Consider the following 21,095-nt stretch of genomic DNA (forward strand, 5'->3'; position numbering starts at 1 on the left):
TGCCATTAGGCGACTTGAATAAAATCTGACGTCGTGTTAGCAATAACACACTCGACATGATAATAAAAAAATACTAGATATTGCAAGCTATTTATTTAATTATAGGTATGGCATGTTGAGTCAATCTTACAATACATTATAACTATCATAAACGAATATCTAAATTCATAAAAATGTGAAAGTAATTTAATGTATTTCATTGCAGTTGGTGGTGGTGTGGTGCGTGGTGGCTGCAGCATTAGCAGATGATTCTCCACCCGGGCTGGTCAGCAAGGACAGCGAGCAAGATCTAGTCGCCGAAGCCAGTACAGGTCAGATGCACAATTTTTTTTACATCTATACCTGGTCCTTCGAGCCGGATTGAATCTGCAGCTGGATCTACATTCCATCTTCTATGCAAAACTTCTGTTACTTAACTAAAAATCGACAATCGCTCGCTAGCTACATATAGACAGACTGGCCTTTAAGTTACGCGAGTCTTAGCCAAGACTCTGATTTGCAAAAATTCTGATTTTTGTCTGCTTCGTGCGTGACAAGACGAAGCCGTAATACTGTATATGACCTGACGGAAATAAATGCAATATCTGAACAAATTGCGTATTTTTTTCTGGATAGCTCCGATTTTTTCAAAATTAAATAATAAATATAAATTATACTTAATTATATAGAGCATGGTACATCGCCTTGAGAAACAATGGCACCTGTCAATCTCCCACCTGAATGTTGAAGCACCTGTGACAGATTGTCATAGACAATGACGCGGCCTTCATTTAATATGATCTAACTAGTTTTATAAGGAGAAACATTTTGTTTCTAAAAGGGAAACTATTAAAATTTAACCTAAATCCAGAACGTTATTATTCCTGTCGTAATAATATTACAAATGTGGTTTTTGAGAATGTTTCGAAGAATGCAATTTTGGGGGAAAAGACATGGAATAAAACGATTTATTCCAAAATAAAAGCTATTGTGTTGTAAAAAATTATTACGAATAGTTGTTTCTGAAAATAAATTATTTCTTTAAAACTTAGTAGAAAATTTAAATGGATTTTTATACATTGTCACACACGATTATTAATTTAATTTTTGAAAATAACAATGAGATGAAAAAAATCTGGAATCGAGCGAGAATCCACGCAGAAAATTGATCGCATTTTATCTTATCGATTTTTGAAAGGCTTTTTATAACAAAAGCCTTAAGAAAAGGACTGTAACTCTTGACTTCCCCGTCTTACAGGTGCCCAAGCCCAGAAGCGGGATGCGACGCTATCAAACTCATACGGCGAACCTCTACCTGCAGACGCTTACGGCCCCCCTCAAGATCTGTCCAATATCAGTAAGTATCTATATTTTAAGAAATAGGTATAAATAGTATGACTCACTAGAGTTTATGATAACTGCTACTCGATGACTACCTCGGTGGCGCAGTGGTAAAGTGCTTGCCTCTGAACCGAGAGGTCCCGGTTTCGAGCCCCGGTCGGGTCATGATGGAAAATGATCTTTTTCTGATTGGTCCGGGTCTTGGATGTTTATCTAATATGTATTCGTTATAAAATATAGTATCGTTGAGTTAGTATCCCATAAGACAAGTCTCGAATTTACTTTGGGGCTAGCTCAATCTGTGTGATTTGTCTTTATATATATATTTATTTATTTATGACAGTAGACTCAAAAGTCACGTAAAATGTCACGTTCGGCATGAATAAATAAATCATCGATTTCCAATAATATGTTAAGACATAAAGAATCGGATAAACTTAATAAACTGACTGGTCATTTAATTTTAGATCACACGTCTAAAGAAAGTTGTAGATAATTAAATTCGTTGATATTGTACAAATCAAAATAAACTAAAAATAATTTACTTTCAGTTCCAGATCTCCAATTGCCAGCACCTGTTTACGGAGTGCCAACAGACCTGCAAGAGACACCGCCCGGCGCCTACGGACCTCCGTCACCAGTCGTCTTCCCGAGCCAAGTTTATGAAGGTCCCCCGCCTCCAATCCTAAAGCCAAAACCTGTATACGGACCGCCAAAACCTATCTACGGTCCACCAAAACAAGTATATGGTCCACCAAAACATGTATACGGACCACCAAAGAAGACCTATGGACCTCCGAAATTTAGCCTTCCTAAACCTACATACGGAGTTCCGTTTAAACCACCAAAGATCAGCGTGCCTAAACCGATTTATGGCGTACCAAAACCTGTGTATGGTCCGCCTAAACAAGTTTATGGACCACCAAAGCCCATTTATGGAACGCCTTTGTTGAACGCGCCAAGTCTACATACTCTTCCGAACTTACCCATCGCAGAGTTGCCTCCAGTGTCGACTAGCATTGGAACGATCAGCTCAAATATTGATCTAGGCTTGAACTTACCAGCACCGATCTACGGAACACCAATACCGTCTCTGCCACTGGATCTGAAGCCTAACTTCCCAATTCCAGCGGAAACTTATGGACCTCCAGGACATCCGATTGGCCCAATTGGACCTAACGATCAAGTTGTAGTCCATGACAGTAGTATTGGACACTACGGTCCACCCCAACCGGATCCGAACCCCCGTCCACCGCATCCAGGCATTCCCGCGCCTCCGACGCCTCCTCACGTTTTGTATGATGGTTGGAAGCCAATCCCAGGTGTATCCAAACCTGTGATTGAACAACACGTCGAACATGGACTGAACAATATCGGTGACCAATATGGCCCACCGCCGCCTGCGCCGCAAGTCCAAGAAGTCCACATAAACCTCGACGGCCAATCACTGCCTGATGCTCATCAACAACATTCGTTCAATAGTGGATCTGCTCAAATTACCACTGGTTATTCCAGCGTCCATCAAGATGCGTTAGCGAATATCGACTTAAATGCTATCGTTGGTGGAGATTCGAATCACATTGACCAATCAAAAACAGTGTACGAAGCGCATTACACTGAGCCAGCCAATCCTCAAGACGACTTAGCTTTCATCCAGAGCTCTATTTCTTCGGGACTGTCCATCCCTTCAGGACTCGATAAGCCAATAGACACTTATTCTGCTCCACCCCTAGACTCATTGTCCAATGGTCCTTACCCAGGCTCAATCAGGCAACAAGGAGCTAAGGGTCTCGTACCTCCCTCAGGAGTCTACGGGGTCCCACCTGGAAGTCACTACGGTGCTCCACCAAAACCCTTACCACATAACCTGCCAATTCCTTACGGCTCGCACTCCGGCGGCGGACATACAGGTGGCAACACTCCGAGACACCCAATCAAATTCAGGGAGGGAGTGCCAGACGGTTTGCTGCAACACATTGGAAAGGTCACACGCCACAAAGATATCCATGCGATTGATCATGTAAGTCAAGGCCCTCAATATCTGCCTCCGCCAATCCGCGACATCAAAGACGTAGCTCATCAAACAGGTAACGGTGGTATTGAAAGTTTAGCACTGTCCATTGAACCAACGAACTTGTACAGTCTACCTCATGCCGGCAATCCAATCAATTTCAACGTTCAACAACCTAGTAGCACCTATGGATCACCAATAGATTCATACTCAGTGCCTTTGCATACAGTTGGAGACCATACTGCATCAGGATCAAACACCAACTCCATTACAGCTACGCTTGATGGTACAATTCTTGCCAACTTATCCAATTTAGATGCTGCCGCTATTCTGAAACACTGTCCATATCATGAAGCCATACTTAAAGCTGCTAAATATGGAACCAAAATACCATCAGAGTTGGCTTCCAGCTACGTTGCAAGTTTAAGTTCTTTAGGATCAACTCTTTCTAAGAGTCAACAAACTTTGATTTCACCACAAAACGGTTTCAATACTCCCGCAGCTGGTAGTGAAAGTGTATCGTATAATACTAAAGATTTAGCCACCGCATCGCACACTTTAGTGCAAACAATCCTACCAAGCGATGATAAGAAAGAAAAGAACGAGAAAAATATTGTGAACAAAGGAAAATCATTGAAAGATAAATATAATTACAAAGATGATAAACTGCAGCTCGTCTCGGAACAAATTCAACAGACGTCTGAAAAAATTAAACATCTAAGTGAAGAAGCGCAACAGTTGCAGCAAAAGATTATATCGACGAATAAAAATTTACACGCAAACAGCCACGTTCAACAGTTTTCACAGGAAATACCTGTGAAAGGTAAACAACAAAGTTATACAATTCAAATCCAATCATCTGACGGATCTGGTAAGACAGGTTCACCATCAATACCTCACGAACAATTATTATCTGAAGGACTTCTACAAAGTATTCTTCAAGCCATTGAGCAACCTTCGTCGAACCCAGCTCCTCAAATCCACACTGCTAAAGTCCAAAATGTTTACGCACATACCAATTTCCATCAAGGTAATTTCCACAGCCAAAATAACTACAAAACTCAGGGAAACTTCAAACCGAGTACGTCAGACTTCGGTAACATCCCAGATTTTGGAGGCCTAACTCTACCAGATGGCTACGAACCGATCGACAGGACAAAAGATAAAAATAAAAAAACAACAGATCAAGAAATTCAAAGCTCAAATAAGAACATCAAAGCAGTTTTACACAACGAAATCGTTCACAAACACAGAGGTGATATTCCCGAATGTGATTTGAGGTCTGAAAACTCTGTGAAACACTCAGTTATACTTCCACCCCCTAAAATAGAAAATATAGAACCAGTAGACGAAATTGATGACAACGATGTTGCCATATTCTTTGGTAATAATGACTCTAAAAACGAAGCGACGGAAAAGAATGAGCCAGTAACTGAAATATCTGTAGCTACGAGTATAAGTGAAAATGTAGACCAGTATAGTGGTAAAAAGTCTGAATTTGGAGATAAAATAGTTAAGTCGTAGGCATTTAGTTTTGCGGTAGATTCTAGTCTAACCAGTGAGCTGTTGACTGAACATAAAATACATTCGTATAGCCAAAGGATATAAACACAACCGTACATAACATTTGTCATAGTAAAACTGTAGAAAAATTACCCCATCTAATAATTTATTTACATTCTCAGACAAAATAATTTTAATTATAACAAACGCTCACTGGCGCCATTGTGGTAAAATAAGCCATCAGATGCTAGGGACGTCAATTTACAAAATTTCACGTTTACATAACATAAATAGTTTAGTGACGTAGGTAGGTAAGTAACTCCCTTGTCCTTTCCTTTGTACTATATCAATCGATCTATGTCACTGAATTCTTTACATTTTAATGCATAAAATCACCATTGCTTTTTCAGTGTTAGCTTTTATTATTTAGATTGTTAAAATCTTGGATTATCTCAGGGAAATAATGTAGTTATAAGTGTAATATAGTATACTTTTTCACACATTATAGAGAACAAAATGTGCGACAAAGTGAACAATCGGTATTTAATTTGTCATCGATTGCTCTGAAGTTAGCGAGTCGTTATTTATTTAAATTTGGATCGAACCCACAGTTCGTTAGATCTAATGATCTAGATCTCTCTGCACTAATCTGGGTACGACTCAAGTTATTCTTATAAATTATTACACCCCGATAAAGGAAAGGTAATTTTAAATTAACTAGCTGCCGTTATGACCAATTATATAAAATAAGAAATGAATGAATAGAGATGTGAATATATTTTGTTTTTATCGATTCATCCGATACTAGATTGGAAAGTGTAACAGCCGAATGCAAATGGTTTGACAACTTTCTTTTACCGGGGCATAAATTATAACGTTATTTATAAAATTAACCGTAGTTATAAGTGTTGTAGTATTGGGTGTTTTTTTATATTGATTCGATCGAATTAATCGCAAGTATGTACTGATTTGTACAAATATTTTGTTGTTTAAGACGAATAAAATGTACAGTTAATTTATAAATATGTTTGTTTCATTTATAACTAATTGCTTCCTGGGAATCGAATTAATAGTACTTTTGTGATTAGTGTTATTTTCAAATGAAAATTCTACTTATACACCTAATTTCATCGAAATCTGCCCAGTATTATTTGTGTTGACGAGTAAAAATCATCGATCTGAACTACAGCGCACGCCAATGCAATATTATAAATGAGATATTTTGGATGTGTATTCAATTATGTTTTTTTAGTCTCATCGTGTGATAGGATTATATGGATTGACTTATATTTGCTTACTTATAAAATTACTACTTTAATTATGCATCGGGATAAAAATGTATATGATATTTTTATCCCGAAACATAAGAAACAAATACAAAATACTGATCTAAATCTAGGCGGAAACTAAAATAAAAGCTTTCAATAAGTACATACCGTATCGAAATTTTAACTTTTAGGTTTTTGAAAACTACTTCTATGCGCTAAACATACATGCCTACTATTATTAAATATTTATGAAAAAAGAAAATTTGTAAGTGGTTAGTTTCATTCAAATTGTTTAAGCAACATATTGTTAATTATACGTAAGTAAATTATAACAAAATATTGTATATAAAGAACTACATAAGTAGGTATAACGTAGGTAGAACTACATAAGAAATAGATTAAGTCATTAATTCAAAGTTTAGGAAAACGAATTTCTCGTGTTTTCATATAAATAGTTATCGATAATCAACTAAAATAATTAACACATGCCTATCAAAGCATAGCAAAGACGAAGAAGGTTCACTACACCACTAGCATTGCCAAATGTCAATGTCAAAACAAAAATGAGAGCAAAACAGAAGTAAATTGAAATTGATCAATTTAAAAATTAGTTTATAAGTAAAATAGATAAATTTTAAGGAAAATTAATATGAACACCGTTACTACATCTTCTCTGGGCACCATCTGCGAAGGTTGCTTGAGTGTTGACAGAAAATTAACTACGATTTACGGGGAAGAAAGTAAAGTTTTCCACAGTATTTTGGAAACTGTCGTGAGTTTTGTTTTTTTAGAATGTTATTTAAATTTCAAGTGTTTTTTAACTATGCACTTTAATTTTCATACTACTGATCAAAAAAAAAAATCACTTTAATTTTTTAAATTGTCAAATTTTGAGTACCCATACAAAACACATCGATTTAGATCAGCACATCCTGGATTTTTTCCAGTCGCCTTAAGGCAAGACTTTGACGAACATCGCCAGGTAATGGCAAGTCAAACAGTGTGCAGGTTTATTCACAATGTTTTCTTAGGGTTCGAACCCCCACTTTCAACCAGGCAGGCATCTAAACCATGAAACTATAGGTAATACTGGAGCTACAACTAAGAACTTTTTGAAGCAATGGAACCCATTATTGGCTCCAGATGAGGGAACTCCTCTACAGTTTACAGCACAGACATCATTTTTTATACACAAGATATTTCTGATGATAATAAAAGCTGGTGGCAAAAATTACATTTTTGTTAAAGTCTTGTTTATACTCCCCCTCTCTCTACATAGGATCGTGTTAGCCACACAATTATTTGCTGGGAATGTGCTGCAGTTCTCCGTAGACTGCTGAGATTCAAGGAACAGGTGAAGAATGCCCGTGACTACCTCGTTGGATATGTGGTGAGTAAATCTTTATATAAAAAAAGTATAATTAAAAGTGGCTTTATCACGGTAACATTTAAAAAAATTTGCTTCCTGTCTGTCATTATATATGCTTAGTTCTTTAAAACTACACAACGGATTTTGATTGCGGCTCTTTTAAAAGTAGTTGTGATTTTCAATGAAGGTTTATGTGTGTTATATTTTATAACAAATACATATATAGATAAACATCCAAGACCCGGGCCAATCAGAAAAAGATCATTTTCCATCATGACCCGGCCAGGGATTGAACCTGGGACCTCTTGGTTCAGAGGCGAGCACTTTACCACTGCGCCACCGAGGTCGTCAAAAAGCCAGGACAGATCATTAATATAGTAACTTTATTTAATGTTAGTTAGGGTGGGTTGCAACATCAACTTTAATATGCTCAGAAAAACGCAAAGTACGTCTTTTTGTACACATCAGCCGCGGCGCACCGGTCAATGTCAATTTTGATAGTGCAACTCACCCTTATAGTGTGATTTTGGTTACTTTAACCAGCCCTGATTAAAACTATATTGCAGAAATTTTGCTATATAATTTTAAAACGATTTGCAGCTACACCAAACAACCCTTACTACTTTATCACATTTAAAAGTCACAAAAAATTACATCACAGAAAACGTCACACATGATGGTAAAGATGTAGACATTAAACAGAATACAGACACAGAAAATGATGACGCAGGATTTATTGTAGACGGGAAGGAAAAGCAGAAATATACTCAGGTAACTACTTGGTTGAAGTCTCCTCCCTGATTGAAGGAAGAGGAGAGGGAGTTTGAAGCTATAACTGATAATGCACCAACCTTTTTTTGACGGGTTACAACCAGCGAGAAAAATTATAACCTGTACTATTATTATAAAGAGGGTAAACAAAATGCTTAATGTTTGTATGTTTGAGGCGGGTAATCTTCGAAATTACCGTACCGATTTCAAAAATTCTTTCACCATTACAAAGGTACATTATCAAGATTGCTAGATAGGCTATGTTCTATCTCAAAATTCCCACAGGCTCGAAGTCCCGGACAACATCTAGTTATAAGATAATTATAAAATTGGTAATTTTCAGATTGAAGTACATAAAGCATGTCCAAAAGAACCGGTAGCGTTCGTAAAGATAGAAGAAAGAGATAATTATGATGACGTGCATGATGATAGTATTACAACAGCACCTGTAGATAGAGAGGATATAAAGGTAATTAAACATTTTACTACATATCCAATGTCTCTGCTTGAATATAGTGCAGTTAAGATCTCGTTTGCGGATTAGGGATCCGAATTGCAAAATACAAAATCCATTTAAGTCAAATACATATACGCAGAACCTCCTAATGACTACTTGGGTACATCGAAACAAGCAACATTTATTCTACGACTTTTCGTGATTCGTAGTTTTTTTTTTCATATGTTTTATAAGTCCACATGACTTACATTGTTATATAACTAATAAAAAATTATACATATATTTATATTTATAAAATGGTAAGCCCTTGTGGCATAATAGGGACCAACACTGTTTGAATGAGTTTCATTTGGAATTTCTTCTTAGCAGTGGTTGTTCCGAAATGCTAGTAGTTTGTAGCATTGATAAATATCATTTAATTTAGAATATGACGTGAAAAAGTGCCTGTGAAGGCTTAATTTCTGAATAAATGATTTGATTTGATAAATATAAAAAAATACAATCTAATTTGCGATTCTACATATGTTTTAACTCTATGTACAGTACAGTAGCGTTATGTAGCGAAAGATAACGCTTTATAGAAACGACATTATAAGTAAAAGAAGGATTTTTTTTGTTATTTATTACGTTTAGACAAAAGTCGTAGAACAAAAGATGTTAGTATCTATATACCTTATGCACCTTTGGAAAGTTATACGTTAGATACCAGTGACCCTGTATACAAAAAAAAATATCATAAAATACCTATCAATCAAGCTTGAACTCTCATGCTCTATCGCACTATCGGTGTTAGCCACCAGCGTAATGACGATGTGTTTTTCTAAATACCTGTTCCATTAAAATCGTCCTACATTTGTCTTTGATACGAGTGTAGTGTGCACGTACAGCATGAACCTTTATAGTGCGGTAATAGAGGCGAGTTTGCAATGAATTTAAGTAGGTTGATGTGCTGTTGACTGTACTAATAAAGGTTTGTGCTAAAAACAATTATTTTGTAAAACAAAACTTATTAGTTAATTCAGTTACTTTTACGTTATTCTTCCACACAGCCAGTGTTGAAATTAGCCAATCAAGAGGCGCCGGTAAAAAGCAGAAAGAGAAAGAAAATAAAAGAGTACAATTTTGACGATTCTGATGAAGAGCCGTTGAAGAAGAAGGCTGATGAGAAAAACAAGAAAGGTGAGAATATTGTTTGTAATACTACATTGTAATACTAATATTTTAAATGACAGTTTAATGGATTACACTGATTCATGTGACATTTCATGTGGAGATAGTTGTACACTTTTTGCCACTGATGAACCCGCGGGCAACACCCAGCAATGTTGGTCAGTATACGGCCGGTTATAATCCAAAAATTCCGGGTTCTAATCCTAAAAACAAATATTTCATAACGTTACCAGTTTCATGTTAATATTAACTAAAATGGATGCTCGTAAGTAGTTTCTTAATCATTACAGTGGATGGGACTAACGACTGCTTCTTGTATTGTATACTAGCGCCCCGTCCCGTCTTTGCTCGGGTAAAAATATAATAAATTGTAGCCCTAAACCTTCCCCAGGAATTACTCTTATCTATTGGTGAAAACCGAATGAAAATCCGTGCGGTCGTTTTTGAGTTTATTGCGAACAGACAGATAGATGCGGTAGAGGGCTTTGTTTTATAATATCTAAGGATAAGTAAGTAGGTATTTTACATATCTGAAAATATATTTTTTGCAGTGAAAACAACCGTGAAACGTCGGGCAACGCGAGAGAAGCCGGCGGGCGTAGTTAGTAATGCTAGAGTGGACAAGAAGTTGCGACAGCTAAACGTTAGCAGCGCTCAAGTGGAAATGATTCTGTTGACCTGGGAACAGGTAAGTTATTGTTTTATGATTTATCCAAAGCGTTTGATTGGTTTCATCACAATATAAATATAAAAATTTCAAACTTAATTATTCACGAAATACACATTTTAGCATACATTTTCTCGTATTATATAAAAAAAAACAATAAAATGTTGACCAAGTGAGTTTTAACCTTCGTGAATTTCATTTTAGTCTTGGTGTCACCCAAGGTTCTATACTAGGTCCGCTGAGTATTTGAAATATTTTTCCTTACAACAAATACATTTCTAGTCTTTCGAATCATTTGTGTCTTAACCTTTTTTTACTCGACTGTCAAAAAAGGAGTGTTTTTAGGTTAATAACATTCCATATTGACACAGGTAGAAGAAGAGAGAGCCAAAGCATTGTTGAGTGAAGCTTTCACCCGCCACGAGTACCGCTGCTACGATTGTGTGTTGGGCTTCAACCATCGAATGAAGCTTGACGATCACATGAGGAAACATGACCCAGTGAGAATTTTCTCTAATTCCATCCAATTTTCGCTTTTTCCTCATGTTCGCTTGTTCCAAATTTCGTTCGTGTCTGTGAAGCCGGAAAGTCTACGGTCAGCGCAAACGAAACCTTGTCATTTTTTCGATTCGACATTGATTTACCAACCGGCCGCCTATCTGACGTCGACCCTCAGGGAATACAATTGCTGCTTATGTAATAACAATGATATGTGTGTGCCCCCAAGTCGCTTCGTTCGACATCTACAGAGGATATGGTGTGGTCTTATCACGTTATATATATATAATTGTATATATATGTGCCAAATTTCATCAAAATCGGCCTAGTTGAGTTTATTCATTACAAACAAAAATACAATTTATTTCTCTTTATAGTATTAGTATGATGTCTATTTCTCGAAGATTTGTCCATTTCTTTATAACTAGTGACCCCTCCCGGCTTCACTCGTGTAAAACCATATTAAATTATACTCCTAAACGTTCTACAGGAATCACATAATCTATTTGTGATTCGTCCGGTGGTTTTTGTGTTTAACGCGTCGATACAGACGGACAGACATTGCTTCTTTTTATAATATGTGAGGATAACGATAATTTATCTCCAGGCAAACGGTACTGTGAGCTGTTCAGTTTGCAAGGTTCGATGTAAAGACGCGCATTCATTGTGCGCCCACAGGAGAAGACATCGGGTCAGGTAATTGTCTTCTATCTCTTTCCTGTATGTAGTGTAAGTAAGATATCATCCCATCTACCCACGGCAAGTTGCCGGAACTGTATGTCACAACCATTCTGCTGGTGATGTCCCACCGTGCTAACTGAACAACAGCAGATCACTATGCGATAGATAGAACACACTGAGCGTTGGTCCAACACTGCAGCCAAATGTATGAGTGGGCAGTAGATGTACAAGGGAAGCGGTGGTGGTGTAATGGGTAAGACGCCCGCCTGTGGATCGAAAGGTCCCAGGTTCGAATCCTGCTCGTGCCACATGAGTTTGTATACCAATCTGACTCATGTGTAGTAGTTTTCATCGACCACCACTTGCTTCCGGTGAAGGAAAACATCGTGAAGAGACCTGCACACTGGTTGATTATTCACTTGTGTGTGAAATGGAGAAGGCAATGACAAACCACTCCATTAATAATGCCAAGAAAGTTGTTGTGTGTGTTTCATTCCACGTAATGACCACGACCCTCGGCCGTGAGGAATACGACTATGAAGAATAGAGGTTCATATTCATATTATTTATTCGCCAAGCAAGTGTTACAATGATGAGGAATGCGACTATGAAGAAGAAGATATAGAAGAAGAGAGACGCCCGTATTTAATAGAAAAGGAAGGCCGTATTCAGGTCTATCTTCAACTTTTACGATGAAACGAAATACAGTATCAATTTAGGAACCTCAAGTTTGTTGTATTGATATTAAAAATTAACTTGACGTTACGAATTTGTAAATGAAAACAATTTTACATAAATCAGATTGTAATACGAACTCATGCGGCACGAGTAGGATACGAACCTCACACCTTTCAGTGTACAGTCCCGTCAGATAAACATGACCCCGATGATAGTAAGTTGGTTTATCTGCTCCCAACTGTACACTACTCATTAGGGTAGTTGTACCTGTGTATAACATGAAATGTACGAATGCATTCACGTAATAAAACACGATAATTTTTCACTTTAACTGATAATTATTTTACCTAATATAAATTTAGATTTAGTATTTTTTCGTTAAAGTATAATTGAAACGCTTTTGGAGTCATAAATAAATATATTAGGACAAATCACACAGATTGAGCTAGCCCCAAAGTAAGTTCGAGACTTGTGTTATGGGATACTGACTCAACGATACTATATTCTATAACATATACATATATAGATAAACATCCAAGAGTAGAAAGAAGAAGGTAAAGTAAACCGAGAGGCCCGGGTTCGATCCCCGGTCGGGTCATGATGGAAAACGATCTTTTTCTGATTGGCCCGGGTCTTGGATGTTTATCTATATATGTATTTGTTATAGAACATAGTATCGTTGAGTTTGTATCCCATAACACAAGTCTCGAACTTACTTTGAGGCTAGCTCAATCTGTGTGATTTGTCCTGATATATTAATATTTATTTGTTGTAACAAGTCCGCCACCGCGACACAGATGGCGCTGCGCGCTGTGCGGCGGCATGTACTCCCGCGCCGCCGTGACGGCGGACCACTTGTCCAAAGTGCACGCGGCGCCGCAGCCGCAGCACCGGTGCAGCGTGTGCGGACACGTCGAGACGTGAGTACAATATAATAGATTTACTTCGACCCGTGACACAGGATCTTCGGAAACTAGCACGGGCACCAGTTCTCCACAACATATGTGTGTTGCAACTCTGTTAATTTTGTACTTTAGGTGTTTAAATCAAAAATATTTACTTACATTTTGCTTTTATTAGTGGGAACCTATAATTGGCTTTACGATTTTTATTTTAAGCGACTATTCTGTACATATAGCTGTTGGTTCCCCTAAGAATAAATAAATAAATAAAATTAAATACATATTATCATTCCGCAGATAAACGACACAACACAAGAATATACATAAAAAAAAAACATATACTAGCTACATGCGCCCTCTTCGCTCCCGTGGGAATTTCGGGATAAAAAGTACCCTATGTGTTATTCCAGGTTATATTCTACCCGTGTACCGAATTTCATTACAATCCGTCCAGTAGATTTTGCGTGAATGAGTAATAAACTTACATACACACAGTCTCACAATCTTTGGCATTCGCGTATCTAACGCATAACCTTCCAAAGGCGCATAAGGTACATAGAGACTAACATCTTTTGTTCTACGACTTTTGTCTAAACGTGATAAATACAAAAGTTTTCCTTTTTTTTAGTTTTATTGTCGTTTCTATAAAACGTTAACCCTATGTTCGACTCCGCTACATAACGCTACTGTACTGTCTCGTGTTGCATACAGTTAACATGTGTAGAGTCGCAAATTAGATTGTATTTTTTTATATGATAAAAAAAGAACTACGAATCACGAAAAGTCGTAGAATAAAATTGCTTGTTTTGAATAGTCTTTAGGAGGTTTTGCGTTTGATACCAGTAACCCTGTATAGATGCGAGATTTCAAGAAGATTGCTTGAGTATATAACGCGTGAAGAGGTAAACAAACAAACTTACTTTTGCATGTATAATATTCTCTCTTCATAGTATTCCTCATGGCTGAGTGGTCATTACGTGGAATGAAACACACATAACTTTCTTGGCATTATTAATGGAGTGGTTTGCCATTGCCTTCTCCATTTCACACACAAGTTAATAATCAACCAGTGTGCAGGTTTCCTCACGATATTTTTCCTTAACCGGAAGCAAGTGGTGGTCGATGAAAACTACTATACATGAGTCAGATTGGTATACAAACTCATGTGGCACGAGCAGGATTCGAATCTGGGACCTTTCGATCCACAGGCGTCTTACCCATTACACCATCACCGCTTTATAATATCGTCAACTCAACACAACGTCTAATAATGTGGTATGAACACACGTGTATTGTCGTCAGTACGCTCGGCAAGCTCCGCTATCACATCAGAGCCCACTCGGAGCGACAGAACTGCGAACTTTGCGGCAAAAGCTTCAAGGACAGAAGCTCGCTTCGGACACATTTGTTGTAAGCTTTTAATAGGCCTTTTTTTAGTTTCCGATGTTTGTCTGTCTGTATTCGAATATTGTGCTACTTTTTTGAAATTTTCCACTTTAGTTTCAAGAATTATTAGCGCTAGGATCGGCTGCCGTCGAAGGAACTCCTCAGCGGTTTGCTACGCGGACATGAGCTTTTGTCACCCGTTGATTAATTTATGTAATAAGCATACTGTATTATGGCATAATGATTTTTAAGCATAACGTTCGTACGCGTGACTATTTGAACCATAACTAATCTAACCTAAAAGTTACTTTTGCCACATGTACCTATACCTGTACCCGTATGCTAAAAATCAATTATGCCTTATGAAAAAATGTGATCCCCAATAAAGGCTTGAAGCTGTTATTATAGATGGCGATTAACGTGAGTCGTAAACATGAGGTCGTCAGAGGGCGGAAGTTGGTTTAGCATTTTCACTTCTCACCGTCGAATCGATCGAAGTGTGACGCGGCGAACCATAAACTTTGCAGCGTTATAAGACCTACATTTGTTAATTGACGTCTTCAGAGAAAAGGCCGCGGTGAAGTTTGTTGCGCCGCTTCTTCTTCACTTGCGCTTTGGAAGCCGGCAGTAGACTTAGTTTAAGTAATTTTTTTGACGTAAATAAGTGATGTATATCGTCCTATATTGAATTAAGAATTTTGAATTTGAATTGAATTCGTGGTTGCCGTCGCGTCACAATGTGATTGGTTCGCTGTGTCTCACTTCGAATAGTTTCGATGGTGTGAAGTGAAATGCTAACCCGCACTTCGTCCACTAGACATAGAGAGATGAATCAATTCGGCCGCACTGACATGGTCTCGATAGCTCAAGCAAGGGCGTGGGTTCGATACCCGCTCGAGTCCTGACCTACCACGAAACATACGTAAACACGTAGCACGTTACATTCACACGCTGTCTCTCTCTTTTTGGATAAAAGAGGGAACGTGTGACGTGTTTTATGTTTGATGGTAGCCCACCTGAATATTTTCATCTTATTATTGTTTTCAATACGACAATATTGTATCCAGCGTTCACCGCGGGGAGAAAGACTTTGCGTGCAGTCATTGCGACAAACGGTTTTTGTTCAAGAAGGCTTTGGAAGTCCATTTGGTGACGCACGACGCTCCACAACACCTCTACTGCCATCTGGTAAATATATTATCACCATGTCAATTCAAATTCAAATCATTTATTCAGAGATTACAGCCTCACTGGCACTTATATATATATATATATATATATATATATATATATATATATATATATATATATATATATATATATTTGAATCTCTTTTTCTCATATGCCTCAAAATCGCACTAAAATTTATTCTAGACAATTTGACGACCTCGGTGGCGCAGTGGTAAAGTGCTCGCCTCTGAACCGAGAGGTCCCGGGTTCGATCCCTCGTCGGATCATGATGGAAAATGATCTTTTTCTGATTGGCCCGGGTCTTGTATGTTTATCTATATATGTATATGTTATAAAATATTAAAATATAGTATCGTTGTGTTAGTATCCCATAACACAAGTCTCGAACTTACTTTGGGGCTAGCTCAATCTGTGTGATTTGTCCTAATATATTTATTTATTTAAATGTTCTTTAAAAATAGTCTATACGATTACGCGTTCTCGTGAAACTCGTGCTAACCCATTTTTTTATGGTTTTAGTGCGACGTGAATTTCAAAAATCGCATGTCATTTTACCAGCACATGAAGTACAACTTGAAGCACATCGATCCAGCCAAATTAAAGTGAGTATCGTTTTATGATGTTTTTACAGAATTTTCCTTAACTTTCAATTTATGTAAGAAAAACAAAGTTGAACTATGTTTATTCGGGTGGAATGAACTCAAATGAATGAATGCACGAACTCAATAGGGACCTCCCTCGATTGATTTGTTTTATTACTAGCTTTTGCCCGCGGCTACGCCCGCGTGCGCCTGCGGAAGCGGAACAGACGTGATTTTCATACAAACTTTCACCCCCCATTATAGTCGTTTGCGGGTTGATTTTTAGAAAAAAACAAGTAGCCTATGTTTGAACGAGGGTCTTTAACTACATGCATATTAAATTTCATCAAAATCGGTCCAGCGGTTTAGCCGTGAAAACGTAACAGACAGACATAATGTAAACTTAGTTGTGTTACAGACACGCGTGCACGATATGCGGCAAGCGTTTCGCGAAGTCCTCCCGACTGAGTGAGCACCACACCGCGGTGCATCTCAAGCACACGCCCATCAAGTGTGTGCACCCGGACTGCACTTTTGTGAGTATTCTCATCGTCATTCCCGAGATTCCCAACACGGTCCCGATATTCCCAACACGTTCCCGATATTCCCAACGCGTTCTCCATATTCCCATCTCGTTTCCCGGGCCGACGTTCCCAACACGTTTCCCGATATTCCCAACCTGTCTCGCATCTCCCAACACAGTTTCTCGTATTTTCCAAAGTCGTACTCGAAATTCTCAGCATATTTCCCCGAATTCCCAACGTATTTACTGACTTAAGCACTTGGGAGTTTTAGGAAAGCGCTAAGAATTTCGGCTAAAGTGATGGCAATATTTTTTTTAATTCTAGCTATTTCGGAATATTTTATTTTAATCTAGTTATTTCGGAATAATTGTAGTTATTCCCAGTGCCGTATATAGTAGATGCAAATTTTGGGAAAATCTAGGGAATTTCGGAAAACGTCATACTAGATGCACTAGATTTTGATGCGTATTTGGGAACATGTTCTGTATTGTTCTTTCAACTCCGCTTCGTTTGCATGCAGTTTGTAACGTTTAACGGAAGTACAACGTTCTTATAAGTAGTTTAAAATATTCTCTTTCAGTCAAAACGATAGCTCAGCAAACGGATATCGTACGAGATTTCAATAAGAAAAATTGGTTAGATAATCAATGTTTTATCGATGCAACGGAGTCGAGTCATCAATATCACACAGAGCCATGTCCCATTGCTCATTTGCGCTCCGTTGCAACGACGCACGTTGTAACTGCTTTGTTTTCTACATGTTTCAAAGACGCGCGTTGACGTACGTCGTACATCTTCACAATTTCTGCGTGACAGACAACTAGAAGAAAATAAAAAGTTTCGGTCGTATGTCAACGCACGTCAGTGTCAAAACCTGCCCGACTGAGCTCTTACTGCAACACATCACTATACGTCTGTGTGCAGTCGTGTTCGTCCCGGCCGGTGCTGCGCACGCACGTCCGCATGCTGCACCGCAACGCGCGCGCGCTGCGCAACCACGTGTGTCACCGCTGCGGGAAGACGTACACTGTGAGTACTTGATCGTTATAGCTGGGATAACTAATGTAATTACGATGGGGGGTGAAAGTTTGTATTAGAATCATGCCAGTTCCGCTTTCGCGGGCAAAAACTAGTATAATATTATTAACTAGTATAATAATATTATTATACTAGTTTTTTAATACAAACTTTCACCCCCCATTTGGGTGCTAAATTTTTGAAAAAAGCCTACCACGTAACATACATACACGTAGCACGTTACTGACATCTATATGCTGTCTCTTTTGCGCATATCGTGTTCGCGTCGTGCAAGAAAAAGAGAACACGAGGACGCAATTATGCGCTACGTGTTTCATAAATAAATAATAAATAAATATGTATCCGGACAAATCACACAGATTGAGCTAGCCCCAAACTAAATTCGAGTTTGGAATACTAACTCAACGATACTATATTCTATAACATATACTATACATATATGTATAGATAAACATCCAAGACCCAAGTCAATCTGAAAAAGATCATTTTCTATGTTGCCCTGACCGGGGTTCGAACCCGGGACCACCAGTGTAGCAGTCGTCATTCATGTTTCACGTTAGCCCTCAAGGTTTCCTATCTGCGCTAACATCGGATTGTAACGCCAGCCCTGCAACCAGGTCCAAAATCGAAGTGAGAGAGAGAGTGGTTTACTATACTTATTGTAACGGGAGCGAGGTGATCATGTTCGACCGCCACCGTGGAGAAGATCTCCCGCCGCTAGACGCAGCGCCGGGCGACACCGCACGCGACAGACGCGACAGTCTGCGCGGTCTAGGCTTGTCAGTTTCTGTAATGTCGACCGTAGCGCCATCTGTCCGCAGAGACGTGGATCACTTGTGTGGCTTGTTATTCGTTGCGTTTGATCGGCTTTTTACATCTGCGGCGTTGTGCATCTGGCGTGGTAGATGTCGCCACATTATCTTTGGTCATTGTCGTTGTCACCCCAGACGAAGAAGATCCTGGAGGGCCACCTCCGCAGCCACACGGGCGAGCGGCCGTTCCGCTGCGGCTCGTGTCCGGCCGCCTTCGGCTACCACGCCGCGCTCTACAACCACAACAAGCTGGTGCACCGGAAACTGGTCAGTATCCCGCACTTCCTCCAAATTCTAATTCTGTAATCAAATTAGGATGTAAAGACAGAGTTAAAAGAATAATAAATGACAATAATCACTACATAGTATAAAACAAAGTCGCATTCTCTGTCCCTTTATCCTTTTGTATGCTTAAATCTTTAAAACTACGCAACAGATTTTGATGCGGGTTTGATTTAAATAAAGTTTGATTCCTGAGGAAGGTTTAGATGTATAATTTTTTAAGGTTTTACCTGAGCGAAGCAGGGACTGGCCGCTAGTAAATTATATTAGCACAAATCACACAGATTGAGCTAGCCCCAAAGTAAGTTCGAGACTTGTGTTATGGGATACTAACTCAACGATGCTATATTCTATAACATACGTATATAGATAAACATCCAAGACCCGGGCTAATCAGGAAAACGTCATTTTCCATCATGGATTCCACCAGGGGTCGAACCCGGGACCTCTCGGTTCAGAGGCAAGCACTTTACCACTGCGCCACCGAGGTCATCGATAAGAACATAAATCACTTATCGACGTCAAAATTTTACTCAAGGTCTTCTTGAACAAAACCCATGATAAACGGATCCTGTAACTGGCTGCACGAATAGGCTATTTCTACGCCATGGATGCTGACAATAATACTAATTTGAAAAAAAAATCAAGAACTTTAAAAATTCAAAATTGTTTATTCAACTTAGAATGAAAAGAAGCAGCGCAACAAACTTCACCGAAGCTGTTTTCTCCAAAGCCGATGCCTCTCCTAACCTCCTTGCCTATCGATAAGTCTATACCGGGTTATTAAAACAAAACTAGCAGCTCGCAGGACTAGATAGCTGATATCATAACATAACATGGATATTTTCTGGAATATCTTATTACTTGGTAATATCGGTGATTTTGAAGGAAAACATCGTGAGGAAACATGCACACTGGTTGATTATTAACTTGTGTGTGAAATGGAGAAGACAATGGCAAACCACTCCATTACTAATGCCAAGAAAGTTGTTGCGTGTGTTTCATTGCACGTAATGACCACGACCCCCAGCCATGAGGAATATGATACGACTATAATGATGAATATCGGGAATTTTAGAACCGGATGGGAATTTTGGGAAATAGTAATGCTTTGCAATTCAACAAAAAATACCTATTATCACGTCTATTTCCCATGGCAGGCAGAAAGAGAGGATGAAAAAGATTTGTTCCTCAAAATCCGTTTTCAACTTATCCCTATTCTTTTCCAGCCCAACCGCAGAGCGGATCCCACTTCTGAATCTCTACCGTGGATTCCTACAGAAGCTCCACAGGATTTACCTGCCAGTTTAAATGCTAATGACGTCACATGATCTTAAATTTTATACAAGAACGTTACAGATGTCATAGAGTATAGAATAAATGAGGGCGCTGATTCCTCTTGGCTGGCAACACAGTAATTGGTGTATGTCAACCAATTTTAACCATTCAATTTTGATATTGCAATGACAAAAAATTCAATTCGTTTTAATCCGCTTTATACTCTTTATAGACAGACTGTTCAAATGTTCATACGCTGCAATGACCACTTACCATCAGGCGAGACGCACAACTGTTTGCCTGTTTAATATAAAAAATATCCTAATCAATAAGAATTTGTAATTTAAATGGTTTTTTATAGCAATTTGTAAATCGAAAAATAAAATTATGATTAATATTTTATATCGTGTTTTATTTTCAACTTGTATGGCAGCTGTGAGCCAAAAAAACAGAATCTAATTCTGTTTTTTGCTGAAGACAGAGCGTAAAGTGGAGACGGAAAAGAAAAGTGTATCCTGTAGGTGCGCAGAAGACGCAGATTGTCAACAACAAATGAAAGGGCTGTCAAATGAGAATTTTATTATCACTAGGCACATATTTAATGTTCTAATATCTGTATCACTAGGCAATAAACTGTATATCTGTAGTATTATTTCGTGATATTTAGTTTCAGCGTCGTTAAAAATTAAAAACCCTTGGTTGTGTATA

General features: G+C 38.3%; 2 protein-coding genes across 5 annotated transcripts in view; both read left to right on the forward strand.

Moving 5' to 3' along the window:
- Nucleotides 1-5,857, forward strand: part of LOC128681945 (uncharacterized) — a 29,032-nt gene extending 23,175 nt beyond the window's left edge. For both annotated transcript variants that reach the window (XM_053766293.2, XM_053766294.2), the window contains 3 exons: nt 206-311; nt 1,238-1,336; nt 1,872-5,857. In XM_053766293.2, the coding sequence (XP_053622268.1) occupies nt 206-311; nt 1,238-1,336; nt 1,872-4,855 (3,189 nt within the window). In that variant the 3' untranslated portion in view covers nt 4,856-5,857. The remainder of the gene's footprint in view (nt 1-205; nt 312-1,237; nt 1,337-1,871) is intronic.
- A 789-nt stretch (nt 5,858-6,646) lies between these two features.
- LOC128681993 (gastrula zinc finger protein XlCGF26.1-like) lies at nt 6,647-20,789 on the forward strand. 3 transcript variants are annotated; one of them, XM_053766403.1, is made up of 16 exons: nt 6,647-6,874; nt 7,382-7,492; nt 8,072-8,242; nt 8,586-8,711; nt 9,749-9,878; nt 10,421-10,557; nt 10,908-11,036; nt 11,642-11,730; nt 13,173-13,313; nt 14,598-14,705; nt 15,749-15,869; nt 16,392-16,474; nt 16,872-16,989; nt 17,902-18,006; nt 18,963-19,094; nt 20,339-20,789. In XM_053766403.1, exons 1-16 carry the CDS (start codon nt 6,752-6,754, stop codon nt 20,438-20,440), a joined length of 1,926 nt encoding a protein of 641 aa, XP_053622378.1. In that variant the 5' UTR covers nt 6,647-6,751; the 3' UTR covers nt 20,441-20,789. The 3 variants fall into 3 exon arrangements, with proteins under 3 accessions (XP_053622378.1, XP_053622379.1, XP_053622380.1); XM_053766404.1 differs by having other exon boundaries at nt 13,191-13,313; XM_053766405.1 differs by lacking the exon at nt 8,072-8,242.
- Nucleotides 20,790-21,095: the final 306 nt, after the last annotated feature.

Source organism: Plodia interpunctella, chromosome 29, assembly GCF_027563975.2.
Source record: "Plodia interpunctella isolate USDA-ARS_2022_Savannah chromosome 29, ilPloInte3.2, whole genome shotgun sequence".
Taxonomy (NCBI): Eukaryota; Metazoa; Arthropoda; class Insecta; order Lepidoptera; family Pyralidae; genus Plodia; species Plodia interpunctella.